General features: G+C 39.3%; 1 protein-coding gene across 3 annotated transcripts in view; it reads right to left on the reverse strand.

Annotated features, from left to right (window-relative positions):
* Positions 1-15459, reverse strand: part of LOC134648675 (serine/threonine-protein kinase NLK) — a 143816-nt gene extending 128357 nt beyond the window's left edge. The window contains exon 1 of one of the 3 annotated variants that reach the window (XR_010096917.1): positions 14822-15427. Coding sequence is in view for 2 of the 3 variants with exons in the window: in XM_063503174.1 (XP_063359244.1) it covers positions 14822-15018 (197 nt within the window). In the remaining variant the exon portion in view is untranslated. Of the gene's footprint in view, positions 1-14821 lie in introns of all 3 variants that reach the window. The other 2 variants (XM_063503174.1, XM_063503173.1) reach the window with 2 other exon arrangements.
* Positions 15460-15499: the final 40 nt, after the last annotated feature.

Consider the following 15499-nt stretch of genomic DNA (forward strand, 5'->3'; position numbering starts at 1 on the left):
CACATCTTATTATTATTTAATAAGAGTCTCACGGTAGTTTAGTTATTAACAATTACATTATTAATATGGAAACTCTATTTTACAAGATCTACGGATCTAGCCATAAAGTTATGACAAAGTGAGCGTTTCAGATGAAATCGAGTCGGTATAACGGGTCAATTCAAATATACACTGACATCAGGATGATATCTAAATGATGACATTTAATTGCATTGGACTGTTATTCTTTCTCGTTACAGGAGATTTATCCTTTAAATTACGATGTAAGCTAAATTATTGAGCTTGTAGGCTAAAAAAAAAAAACGTAAGCATTATCGGTAAAACTGACAGTGATATTTCGTTTACTATCTTTTTGATAACAAACGAAATATCTGAATTACGAAATAAATTAAATTGCTTAAGCGGAAACCAAAAGCTTCACAGGTATAGAGATGAATTCTACCTGTGACAGTACAGTTAGCAAACAGGTAAGGGGAATGACCGTCCCTTAGATTCGTACCTATAGTCGGTGAATAGGTAACAAATCCGTCTATTATTTTGTAAAATACAGTCTATTATTTAGTAAATACAATGAAGTCCTGTTTCATTGTTATTGTCCACTGATTTGCTGATGTATATGGTTAAGAAAAGAGAATTATAAGAATAAACATTTATTGAAACCAGGGGGGTACCGTGAATGTCCAAAATAGAAATTTCGTTATCTGCATGTATACTATGCAGTAAGGACGCCTAAGTAATAATGTTGAATCATAAGACTTAATAAATCTCATGTTTCAGTATGTGTAATAATGAAACTTCAAGTTGGGTTGCAAATGAACTGACGTTTTATTTAAAAAACACGTTATTACTTAGTTTACAACAGATGGCGCTAGTGGTAATACATATACTATTATTTTGTTACTATGATAGAAAATTAGATTTACAACATCCTCTCTTAACAAAATAATCTAAAAATGACCTGAGAGTTTTAATCTCAAAAACAACAAACAGAAGCTTACTATTTCAGAAACTTATATTCCAGATATGCCCATTAATTTCATAAATTTATAGTGCTTGTCTGCACTAAGGCTTTTTGTGAGCAAATCAGCTGGCATGTTAGAAGTTGGTACATATTCTAGTTTGACCTTATTATACATAACACATTCTCTAACAAAGTGATGTCGCACATCAATATGCTTGGTCCTCTTGTGGAACAATGGATTAGCTGCTAATTTGAGTGAACTTTGACTATCACTGTATAAGCATATTGGTGTACTCTCACATGGTTTTAAGATATCATTTAACAAATTCTTGAAATAAATTGCCTCTTTACAAGCTTCGCTTAATCCCATGTATTCCGATTCACAGCTCGACAAAGCAATAGTTCTTTGCTTTCTGGATTCATAAGATATTACACATCCCGACATTATGAAGCAATAACCTGTGTAAGATCTTCTATCTATAGTACATGCTGCCCAATCAGCATCCACAAAACCATGCAAAGAACTATTACACTTTCTATACACTAAACCATAGCTTTTAGTTTTCTGTAAATATCTTAACAGTCTTTTTAAATGTTTCCAATGAGTTTCATTATAACTATTGTTATACTGGCTAAGAAAACTTACACTATAAGCAATATCAGGTCGTGTTAGGACAGACAGGTACATAAGACTACCTATTAATTGTTGATAGGGATACCTTTTATCACAATTATTTATTTCCTTTTCTAATTTTAAATTGACTTCCATAGGAGTGCTTGAACCTTGACAATTGGGCATATTAAATTTGTTTAAAATATTCTCAACAAATTGTTCTTGGTCAACAGTGATACAATCTTTTTTAACATTTACTCTCATTCCTAAACACTGCTTGATCTGGCCTAAGTCCTTTATTTTAAATTTATTAACAAGTTCAGACTTTAACTCCTCATATGAATTTCTGCAATTATAAAACACAAAGAAGTCATCCACAAATAATGCAATATATACTTTCACATTGTTTTCACATTTTATAAACAGGGTTCATACTTTGATTTCTGATAACCCAGTTTTAACAAACATTCTTCTACTCTAGTGTACCAGGCCCTAGCAGACTGCTTTAGGCCATAAATTGCCCTCTTTAATTTTAGTACCTTATTATCACAATTTACAAAATTGGAACATTCTGGTATTTCCATGTATACATTTTCTTTAATGAAACCGTTCAAAAAAGCTGTAGGTACATCTAAGTGATTCATATTTAAATCTAATTGAACACTCAGAGCAAACAAGAGTCTTAGAGTGGAGTACCTTAACACTGGCGAGAAGGTTTCTGTAAAGTCTATGCCCTTCTTTTGTGTGAAACCTTTTGCGACTAACCTTGCTCTATAGCGCACTTCACCATCACTGTTAAATTTCTTTTTAAACACCCACTTATTTTTCACCACTGTACCATCCTTTGGCCTATCTACCAGCACCCAAGTGTCATTATCACTGAAAGATTTCAGTTCCTCTTTCATTGCACTTTGCCACTGCACTTTTTCTGGTCCGGTCACAGCCTCGGTAAGTGAGATATTTTCTCCTGGAACCTCATCAACACACATGGTTGCATAGCCATAGTAATCTGGTTGACGTCGAACACGCTTGGACACCTCCTGCATTTCTTGCTCTGTCTCCAGTGTCGAATCCATTTCTAGCTCGTAAAAGCTGTCATCCTCACTTGGAACATACGTCACATCATTGTTATCCTCGTGAACGCTGTCATCTGTGGTACTCTGTGACATACTTCTAGACCAGCTACTCTGTGCCTCTAGAGTCACACACTCACTATCCTCCTTTTGATGGTCTTCTACCAAAAGCGTTCTTTCTTTTACACCAAAATTTTCCATAATTATTACGTCTCTGGCAATAACTATATCCTGAGAATTTGGACCATACAAGCGATAACCTTTGGTGACTTCTGAATAACCAACAAGGTACATCTTGGTCGCTTTCTTGTCCCATTTTCTGCGCTTTTGCTTTGGGACATGCATCATTACTGGGCTACCGAAGATCCGTAAGTGGCCAATGTTTGGCTTCTTGCCTGTCCACATTTCATAAGGTGTAGTATCTCCATCGAGTCCTGATGCCGGTGACCTATTCTTTACATACACTGCTGTGTTTATAGCTTCTGCCCAAAACTTCTTATCAAATTGAGCATCGAAAAGAAAACAGCGTGCTTTCTCTACTAAAGAACGGTTGTATCTTTCCGAAACACCATTAGATTCTGGTGTATACGCAGTTGTTTTCTGATGCACTATGCCGCACTGCTTCAAGTAGTTCTCCATTTCAGTTGAGCAAAATTCTCCACCACCGTCACTTCTTAAAACTTTAATTTTCTTAGACTGCTGGTTTTCAACTAATTTCTGGAACTCCTTGAAGTATCTGAATGTTTGATGTTTTGATTGAAGAAAGTAAACAAAACACATTTTGCTATAGTCATCTACAAATAAGAGGTAGTATCTTGCATTTCCAAGTGACTGATTTTCCATTGGGCCGCACAAATCCGTGTGGATTAATTCCAGGACCTCCTTGCTTCTGCTTGCACTCTGAGGAAATGGCAGTCTCGCTTGCTTTCCCTCGCAGCATACTTCACAGCTGGATTTATCTAACCTGCCACTTTTTTCTTGAAATGAGACACCTTCAACTACTCCTTTATTCATTTTACTGAGATCATTTGCATTAATATGGCCTAAACGTCTATGCCAAACTTGATCCATACTTGAAGTTGCTGTTGCCGCTAGCATACTTATTTGCCTAATATTTAAACGGTACACTCCATCTACTAAATCAGCCTTTCCGATGACTTGATTTTGTGCATTTATAATGTAACAGCCCGTTTTCTCAAAATGAACCTTGTTTCCATTCGCAATCAGCTGACTGACTGATAACAAATTCGTGGTTAGGTTAGGAACGCACAATACATCACGAACTGGAATGTCATACTCCGTATTATTCACCACTGTAGTAATCTGTGTATCTCCTGAACACACTACTGGCACACAGGCTTTATTAGCAACGATTATTTCTTTCATTTTCGGTTGGTAACAAACATTGGATAGAATGTTTTTATTAGATACAAAATGGCCGCTCGCGCCTGAATCGACGTAAAAATCATTCGGGCTAAATTTTCCTGTTGAAAATACGGCACTAAACGCATTCATCTTCACTTTCTGCCTTTCAGGACATTGATTTTTATAATGCCCCAGCTGTTTACAGTCGTACAACGTATCGACGCTTTTGACGTTTTGACGTTTCCATTGACAGATGTCGAAGAACTCGAAGATTGCGTTTCGTTACTCCCACTGTTGTAACTTTTCTTTTGAAATGTTTTATTGCTACCTCCAATTCGTTTGTGCGAATTTTTAGCAATGAATGCGGTTTCTGATTTAACCTCAAAATCTGTACTCATATCCAATAACTTTGTTTTTATAGAATCTGCACTTATAGTCATCCCCGAATGCTCAATAGCCATAATCATCGGGCTAAATTTCTCTGGAAGACCCGCCAATAACAAAGAACCGATCCACTCATCGTTTATCTCGAAACCAGTACCTTTTAATTTCTGTGCCGTTTCCACTAACTGTGTCACGTACGCAGTCATAGACTCACTTGTTTCTAGGCGTATTGAAATTAAATTCCTCAGCAAGCTAATCTTACGCGTGTAACCGGAGTCGTCAAACAATGATTTTAGCTTAATCCAAGTACTTCTCACTGAAGTCTCGCCTTTAATATGGACATAAAGCGAAGGATCAATGGTTAAAACCATCTTAGCTCTGGCTTTTTTGTCGCTTGCATCGTCTAGCACATGCTGGCTGGCCAAGTCGACACCCTCCAAGACGAGAAAGTTTTCCACAGCAAACGCCCAGTCGTCGTAGTTTTCTCGCCCTTTCAACTTTGGAACGTTCACTGAATAGTTCGCTGACATTTTATTACTGTGCACTACGAAAAACTACCGAAAAAACTCCGAAAAACTAATTAAATACGAGCTGGACCCGTAACCTAATGAAACTTCAAGTTGGGTTGCAAATGAACTGACGTTTTATTTAAAAAACACGTTATTACTTAGTTTACAACAGATGGCGCTAGTGGTAATACATATACTATTATTTTGTTACTATGATAGAAAATTAGATTTACAACATGTAATGCTAAAAACAGAATATTACAACAAATAATTCCTACATATTGACGGGTGATAATTTTAGTTATCTCGGACACACTTAAGCTTGTTCATCTTGTAACAGGTCCTGCAGTCCTTTAATCTTGTCAGTGGACCTATCGTCTTAACGGCTCTTGTGTAGGATTAAACGGTAGGCATGTTCCAGCCTATAGTGCCTTGCTCAATGCCGAACTAAATGACTGCCGAAATAGGCACAATGACGTTATGCCACTGGAAAGGTGTTGGTCAAATTACCAAGCCCTATATTTTGTTCTGTACCCATCCACTACTGGACAGAGGGTTTCCATAACAAGAAAGGCAACGAGTTGCCTTATAGGATCGGTTCGCTAAATTTGATTGTATGAGAAGTTTAGTAGTTCTCTGCTGAGGATGGTGATTGATTCCGTTGCCAAACGCCAGTCCATCAACATCTCCAGTATCTCCTGACGATGCCTCGTAGAGGCGAAACATGTGTCAAGTTCTGTACTTGTGGTGGGCGTTTGTTGTGTTTATTCTAGCGGAGGGAGGGTGTATAAGCATTAATGCAAAAAATAAGCAAGTATATGTAAGTATTAATCGCGGGCTAGCAAAAGTAATATTTTTGTTTTAGTTTATCAGTCCGTTGATTATGGTTGTTGCAACCGGCACTAGCACTGCTCTGATGTAACGGTTCTGCTAATCTGACTAAACCGTCGATAAAACTTCATATTCATAAGGGCCCTATCATGCTGGAGAAAAAACCCCTCTGTCAGCGGCCAATGGTTCAAGAAATTCAACTCTATAAGCCATTAGATTCCTCGCTACCTTGAAATTGTGTCTAGCACTCGATTCCTGTCCGTTTATTTTTTAAACAGGCGGTCGTCTTATCGTAAAGCAAAAAAAGCAGAATTCGGTCCCTTCCTTAACCGTGATACAACGAGTTACAAAACAAAGTCATATAGGTATTTACTCGTAATATCTGTTAGTTGTTGTTGTGTCAAATAAATTCTTTTCAATTCATTTTATAACAGGTCTAAAATGTATCTTTTTTATACCTCAAAACACAAATCTTAAAGGAAGCGCTGAAAATCCGTGTTAACGAGTCTTTATGGAGTTTCGACTTGAGAGGTTTTTCAGGGTAACGAAGATTTCGGCTTATCGAGTCAAACTATAACATACTGATAGTAATAATGTAATATACTATTTAATTTGACTCCACATGTACATAGTTATGTCAATATTTCTACGCCGATGCATGCCGGCAGAATATGCTGACCTAACACCTTTTACTAACCAACATTGTATGTACCATATTCTTGGAAATAAAGTATTGAATTTAATTTAATTGAACTCAATCATTCCGAATAGCACTTTTCTCTTCGCTAATCTCATCACATTCGAGCGCACTAATCAAATCAAACGAATGATTCCCGGCAAGTATTAAAAAGCTATTATTAATTTAGAAAATTTTGGCATAATATACAGGCAACGTCGCTTTCGAAAGGGTGAGGATGAGGATCAGGCACCGATATGCATGACTATACATATGTATAATATAATACAATATGCGTGCTCCATTATAAAAACCCTATTTACTAATCTCATCACGCCCGCCCGATCGTGTGGGCCCGGATCAAATAGACGCGTCGCGCTTGTATGTATTTATTTACTAACTAAATGAACTTAGACAATAGGAGCATATTATACAGGCAATGTCACTCTCGGACAGAGTTACTCTGCATTTGCACTACATTAGCGAGCTCCATAATAAAATCTTTGCTCGCTAATCTCATTAGGTCCCAACATCTCGTGCGCGCGGTGCCCGGATCAAACGGAAAACCCGGAGCCGCATTCAGATTTTTAAAATCTGTTATCGATGTGATATTGTATCTCTCACGTATTTATAACTCAATACACTGAGAGTAATGTCACATCAGATCAAGAACATATTTTTTAAATCTAAATGCCGCCCCAGCACTATTAGGTATCTACTAACTAAATTAATTACCGCGAGGGCTGATTGATCGGGCGGTTGTGGGCGACCGGCTATTTGTAACTGGAAAGTTTTGTCGGAGCCCCGTTTCTGCAAGTTTAAAGTTGGCAAGAAGGTATTATTAGTTATGGGATTTGGGCAAAACATAACTAACAGACGGAGCCGCATTATGAGACTTTATGAGGTCAGCTATAGGTACTTTAGTTTCATACCTGTAGCACGGTGTGTAGCGATTTCTCTACTTATTTAGAACTTTTCTGAGATTTCTGCACTGTTACAATTTCCATTATTACTGCACTACAGCATTGAGTTTTCTTTTTATATTTATGTCCCCTTTTACAGGTACTTTCTCTACAACATACTTAGCTATCAACTATCGCGATGACGTTCCGCTTCGTGGTTCAAGTATACCTAGATCTAGATCTTCTGAAGCACTACCATAAAATTTAACGCAGGTCACTGATTTATTCATGACGGACGAGTAATAGTCAATTTCCCAAATATGTAGTGGCATCTGTACGTGTACACGACTAATAAGTGAAAAAGATTGACGGCGAATGATGATCATGGACTTTTGCATAGTTGGTCCTTTTCACTCACAGATTGATTAGGAAGGGGAGACAATCAAATATTTGATTGAAAATGCTCCAGAAAATGTTGGAAACAAACAGTTTTGTAAGGTGGTCAAGTTTGGTATCATTTTTTGTGTATATCAAGAATGCTTCATTTCTGCTCTTTATACGTTTTCATATCAAATTTTCCAAAAAAAATTGACGGTCTTATAAGTTGGGGTGAAATTATCGAATAAAGACAATGACAGAAAATATCTATATTCTATACGTCACGTTTACATCAAGATCTGTCAAAAGCGGCAGCTTTATTGTATTCACATAATCTTTAACGAATCGATCTGGATAAGCTAAAACGTCACCGATCTTCGTTCGGTTACGCACGGCTGCCCTCAAAAGCGACATTTTTAAAACCAGTCTTGACCTTTTTGTTCATTCAAAACAGCTATAGGTTTTGTTCACGCCGGGAGCATTAGCTGCTTTATTTCAATCAATAACACCTACGCGGGTGGGATGATCGATTCCCAAATGTCGGCCGACCCTGAGTAATTAATATTTTTCAAAGAATTTGTGACGTTTTCAGAATTAAGTTCGAATTTTAGAATGATATGTATAGTAATAGTATACTACTATAATGCACTAAAAATACCAATAGCGACTAAAAATTCAAGTGAGTGAAACCGTTGTCGTCTAAATCAGTCTAAAATATGTCACACGAAAGTTTAATATCGATTATAGTGCACTTTTTAGGGTTCCGTAGCCAAATGGCAAAAAACGGAACCCTTATAGATTCGTCATGTCTGTCTGTCTGTCCGTCTGTCCGTCTGTCTGTCCGTCCGTATGTCACAGCCACTTTTCTCCGAAACTATAAGAAAGATGTATTCTGTGAACCGCATTAAGATTTTCACACAAAAATAGAAAAAAAACAATAAATTTCACTTCCAAAGTGGTAAAATGTGTGCCCCCCCCCCCCCTTCTATGTAACTTCTAAAATAAGAGAATGATAAAACTAAAAAATATATATGATGTACATTACCATGTAAGTTGTAAACTTACACCGAAAATTGGTTTGAACGAGATAGTAAGTAGTTTTTTTTTATACGTCATAAATCGCCTAAATACGGAACCCTTCATGGGCTAGTCCGACTCGCACTTGGCCGCTTTTTATTTATCCAAGCAGTATTGTATAACGAAATGTAGGTAGGTAGCCTCAGATTTTATCACGATTTTAGACTAAGCTAGCTAGACGCTTTGGTGTTTCATTAAAGGCCTTGACTGCGTAACAGCATAACACGACTGCAGTGGCGGTCACTGGCAAGAAATTACGAAACCTAGTCATTACAAGCGAAGATGAACAGGACAGGAGGGAGCAACCACATTGTGCACGACCCAAAAAATCCTCCATTCTTTGTAGAGACACACAAATGCAAAGCCGTGTTGGAATAAATTAACTACAAGACAGAATAGGTATTAACTAAAATGTTAATGTTAAAAGAAGCCCTAATTTACATTCAACAGACGGGAGCACGGTCTCCGGGTCTGGTTTAGAGCCCTCGGCCGATCGCTCGGTATAATCAGGCGCGCCTCCCCTCGTCGCGGTCGTTCACACACAATCGACGCGCCAAGCGCCATCGGAGCCCTACCTACGCACGACGACTCAACACAAAGCAACCACCCATACCCACCTAACAACCCCCGCTGCACTGCTTCAGCTACAAACTACTACACGCTATATGCGATAAACCCTAACGCCACACAGTAAAGTCCAATATCGAATGGGCCGTGAACACGCAGGCGTTGCATTAATCTTGATAACAGAAGCAGTGGCGTATAAAATAGAAACTTAATGTGAAGGAATAAAGTGGAGAGTCTATTGAAGGCGCCCGCGGTCGCTAGGTACGCGCAATGTGCACTCGAATGCGGGAAACATGAATATTGAAAACCGCTCTTATGTCGTTCACGCTAGATCAAATACACGTCAACGCCCGATGCAAACACCACGTGTTTACAAAGGCAATTGAAGATTACAAGCATAGTGCACGTTTCTATCGCGACGAAAGTAAGTTTTGGACACGTGTCGATAACTTTTACGTTATCGTGAAGTTTTCAAAACTCGTATTTTTGGAAGATCAACATGAAGTAGCTCAAAATGATGGATCGTTAAGATGCTCTTTTATGTCCTGGAATGCGAAGTGGAAAAACAGCGAGTAAAAAATATAAAACCACGATTTTGTTCACCGATTGTAACGCCAACGCTATACGGAAAAGCATTCATATTAGCCATAAAAGAGATCGTTTGTTCCCAGCGAAATAAGAGATGTTAAAACGCGACCATGATTTTTCTTACGTCTTAACGAGCGACTCGTATTCAGGCGCTGTAAACTTGTACAGAGGACGGCCAACGGGCTACAATGCTAACAATGCCCACAATTCCGTCATGAAGACGAGATTGATATATGTATGTAATTGGCTGTAGTAGGTAATTTCAACAGAATCCAACAAGCAAACAACCTAAAAGTTTAAACATCATCATTGTTATATTTGTTATCATTCTTTAGTCCTTAGTGCAGCAGTGCTGACTGCAGGGTTTCACCATGTTTGCTGAGCTGGGTCGATTTGGGGTTCATTGAGCACAAGTACCTACTTATATCATTATTCCTTACTAGCTTTTGGCCGCGAATTCCTCGGCGTGGAGTTAGTAATTTGGGTAGCTTATTTTTTATTCAATCTGCTTTTTATCGATTCCCCATACACACTTCCACCCCCCCGCCGCGCTTTTCACACCCTTAAACGATGATTTCTGGGATAAAAACTACCCTGTGTCCTTCCCCGGGACTCAATCTCTACACCAAATTTCAACTAAATCGGTTCAGCGGTTTAAGTGTGAAGAGGTAACATACAGAAAGACACACTTTCGCATTTATAATATTAGTATGGATATTAGGCATATTCTATCATTAAGGGCACGACATAATTTAGTGACGTATGCTGTACTTCCAGGAAGGTACCTACTTCTTAGATCTAGAACCAGTGGCGGATTTCCCATAAGGCACAGTAGGCTCGAGCCTAGGGCGGCGAGATATTAGGAGCGGCAAATTGTGGCAAAAAATCGCTGATGATAACAAGAAATAACACAAAATTATTCATATATAGGCAACGAATTCTCAAAAAAAGGTATAGAGAGAAATGCTTGGAACACAATTTTTGACTTCGTAACTTTGTTTGAACTACTTAGGAGGTGAACATATCAAAAGTCCCCGGCCGTAGCTAATGAGCCGGGGAAAGAGGGAGATTTGAAGGTCCCATTTTTCGGTTTTTCGCTTATAGTTATCTCGGAAACTATGCGTTCTAACGACTGATCATTGTACAAAATGAAAGCTGATTAAATTTGCTACAAGTTTTATTTAGTACAGTTTTTCGATATCATAAGCATCAGCAATCATTGCCGTAGATAAATTACAGTTAAGTCGATCAGCTGATATCATTTGATATTTACCAGTCGCTTTTCGGTGAAGGAAAACATCGTGAGGAAACCGGACTAATCCCTAAACGGGCCTAGTTTACCTTCTGGGTTGGAAGGTCAGATGGCAGTCGCTTTCGTAAAAACTAGTGCCCACGCTAATTACTGGGATTAGTTGCCAAGCGGACCCCAGGCTCCCATGAGCCGTGGCAAAATGCCGGGACAACGCGAGGAAGATGAAGTCGATCAGCTGATGCTTTTCAGCCATCTTGGCGCGAACTAAACTGCGAAATCACCGAGAACTTTGCGAGTGTGGAGTCATACGTCAACGTCGCGATATATTCGCTCCGCGAAGTCGAGCCGCGATTCACGCGCAATAGTCTGAAGGGGGGCTTGTATAGGGCCCTCCACACTCGTGCACGAAGCCGCGAACGCGAGTGTGGAGTCAATTTCGCAGATCTGCTACACTGTTAAAATCTTTCGGGTTCCTTTCCTCGTGAACACTGTGAATATTATTGATGGAAATTTAATGCAAAATTATAGACATTCAAGAGCGGCTTTCTCAAAAACTAAACAAGATACCTATCGAAAAACTCGACTGTATAAAACTTGTAGCAAATTTAATCAGCTTTCATTTTGTATAATGATCATGTCACAAGGACGCATAGTTTCTAAGATATTATAAGCGAAAAACCGAAAAATGGGACCTTTAAATCAAACCCCCCACCCCCGCTCAAGGGCTACGGCCGGCGACTTTTGATATTTTCACCTCCTAACGAGTCTAAACAAAGTTACTTAGTAAAAAATGTGTCCAAGCATTTCCCTCTATACCTTTTCGTTGCCTGACCTAAATGCAGTCAGTATGATGGGTGCTGATACTGAGAAAGGGGCGGCTACAGGGTCTGAGCCTAGGGCGGCAAAGACTGCAAATCCGCCACTGTCTAGAACCCAACTTCACTAAGAATGTTAAGTAGGTACTTAATCCATTGATAGCATATCGATTTCACGTTTTTAGGGTTCCGTACTTGGGTAAAGGGTCAAAACGGGACCCTATTACTAAGACTCCGCTGTCCGTCCGTCCGTCCGTCCGTCCGTCCGTCCGTCTGTCTGTCACCAGGCTGTATCTCACGAACCGTGATAGCTAGACAGTTGAAATTTTCACAGATGATGTATTTCTGTTGCCGCTATAACAACAATGACTAAAAACAGAATAAAATAAAGATTTAAGTGGGGCTCCCATACAACAAACGTGATTTTTGACGTTAAGCAACGTCGGGCGGGGTCAGTACTTGGATGGGTGACCGTTTCTTTGCTTGTTTTGCTCTATTTTTTGTTGATGGTGCGGAACCCTCCGTGCGCGAGTCTGACTCGCACTTGGCCGGTTTTTTTACCCAGTGCTGTCAGGGTCGTACGTCGTACCGCTATGCTTGCTTACGCATGCATGCTGGTGTGAATGTCTGTGTGGTCTTAAAATGGGAATAGGTATTCATACTATTCATTAAAATGGGAATAGGTATTCATACTATTCAAAGGCATATCATCATAAAGGCATCAGAATAGTTGTTGTATTACAAAGCAAAACGAATAATTAAGGCAGATCTTTTTGCAACGTCTTGAATTGAGTTGGGATTCAAAGGTACTTAAATATAGGTAGGTACTTACCTATGGTCAAAATCAACAGTAGCGTATGAAACAATGCGCCAAATGTATCTGCCACCCTCGAATACTTTACCAAATAAAGATAATATACATATAAGATAATATACTTTTCCAAATAGACTACGTTAGTATGTATGTATTATTTTATACGTCATAATTTCATAGAGGTTTGACGTTTAACACACTTGCACGGTATGTGCTATCAAAATCGCTGCCAACTTAGCGTGGTCTAAATCTTTATCTTTTTGCTAAGCTATCAGTTTGACGCATAGGTATTTTGATACGCCGCTGACTGTGCCTACCTATAAAATATTCGTCCAGCCAACAGACCAGACGAAGAGACAATGACCACTGTCCGTGCCGTTTCTGCTTCCAAAAGACAAATGCATTAAGAACTATAGAATTTCATACATCCTTTGTCTTGTTTCCCTGTAGATTTGGCGCACGTGATATGTATTTGCAACCTTGTCAAATTTTCGATCAGAGCTAATAATTTCAACGTTATGAATAGGAATATTTACTAATTCGAATCTTTCTCTGTCACTCTAATTACGCCTTCATTGGAGTAAAAGAGAAAAATCCCCGCAATTTGCGAATTTCTGTTTTCCCGGTAGCCCCCCTGGCTAGGTGGGCATTTGCAACCTTGTCAACGTCAGACCAGAGCTAATTTCAACAACATTATGAATGGGTAATTTACTAATCGAGTTGAAATGCGCTTTCGTCGGTTTATTGTAAGCGCGACAATGAGTGCTGGCCCAGAGCGACTATAACAACAATGACCATTATGGGCCTTATATCGTTGCAATAAGGTATAGAAATGGTCAGTTAACTGTGTCAATGGTATGTTATAATGGGCTGCTTGTGTTGTCGGGGCCTTCTGATGCCCTGGTTACGGTCGCTATTAGATGCACTAGGGTGACTAGACTGACTAGGGTATTGAATTTAGTAGGTCAGGAGATATGCAACTTTGTAGACATTAAAAAGACAGTACAGTTAAGATACTTATTTTGTGGGTCAATATCAGTATTATAATTATACACAGTGTGAAAATGTGCTTAAAATGAAGCACCTTGAATAAGCTGAAATAGATGACACCCTGCCGTCACCTCTATTGACAATGACTTAAGTTTCAAGATGACATGTACTGGGACCACGTAGAGCACCAGTACGTTTACCTTACATTATCTAAATACAAAAAAAAAAAAGTATTTACTGTAACATCTTATGTGAGAATTTTATCTCGACACAAGTTTAATTATCTATATTACATTTCTACTCTTATTATATGATGACAAATCTACTGCCAGTGCATACATTTATAATATGCTTTGAATCAATTTAGTTTAGACACAGGATAATCTGGAGAATAATTACTGAATTACAATGTAGATGGGCAGTATACCCAATTTAAAAACAATAGCAGATTTTAGGAGGGAATACTTATACTCTAAGTATATATACATTATGTTATTACTGAATAAAGATTATTAGGATTGATTAACAAATTACATAAGGAAAGCAACAAAAAATTATATATTAAATAATTGGTGGTACTCTACCTACTTTTTGAAGGAAAATACAATATTTATAAACCTGCTATATTATTAGAGTAGGTAGGCATCTCCAAAAATTCTACTTTATCCTTGCATATACACAACCACAGTATAGGTATTTTTATTTTATATGCAATAATAAAAAAATAAGGGAAATATAAGTAATCTAAATTAAGTTTATACTGTTAGGTTACTGATGATATTTTTTCAGACAATAGAACTCATAAAAAGTCCCTAAACTGTACCCTAATCAAATATTAACAAGCCCTGCGTGCCTCTCTTTGACGAAATTTAATACAAAAACAAACGTAGGCCTAAAAAAATATTACGCGAAACTTTTCAAGAGCAAATCAAATTAACACGTTTGAGGGAACTCGCGCATTTCGGTAGCGGGAATTAACAAAGTAGACTCTAGGATTTAGATAAGGTAGGATGTGACGTGACTCACCATACGACACCGAAGGCGCCGTAGCCGATCGGCCGGTCAGGCTGAACATCCGAGGGGATGGCCGGCGTCTGGTAGTAGGGCGCCGCCGCCGCCAGGATGGCGCCCTGCGACGCGGTCGGCGTTCCGCCCTGCATCAGCGACATTGACACACTCATTGACACGCGAGAGTGCCGCGCGGGGCCAGTCACTGCCGCCATCCAACCGCTCCGCGGCGAGCCGTCACCGCAGACTCATCACAGAGACCCCACGACACCCGCACTCCGCTCCGGTCACCAGCTCGCACCCGAGATCCACGCGACGAGATCACCGGCTGCTTCTTTATTATTCATGCTCGAACGACTATGCGGGAATCACTGAACGCACACACACGACGGGATACACCAGCAGATTTCACAAGTTATTTCACACACGCAACGGTAAGTTTTCAAACGTGTAGGCAAGCACGAGCTTGCTCCTTCGTTTCCAGATTACAATATCTGGACAAAGAAGGAAACCGTGATGTATTTTCCTGGCGCAACGCAAACGTCCACGCGCCACGAGAATCGAGCGAGACTGGAAGGGAACGCGAGAACGAGAGAGCAAACAACAATGGCGACGACGCGATAAACAGCTGCTCCGCTTGGCTTGGATTCGTCCGCTGAATGAAACAGAGCACTGCGCCGCGGCGAGCTTAAACAA

This window comes from Cydia amplana, chromosome 6, assembly GCF_948474715.1.
Source record: "Cydia amplana chromosome 6, ilCydAmpl1.1, whole genome shotgun sequence".
Taxonomy (NCBI): domain Eukaryota; kingdom Metazoa; phylum Arthropoda; class Insecta; order Lepidoptera; family Tortricidae; genus Cydia; species Cydia amplana.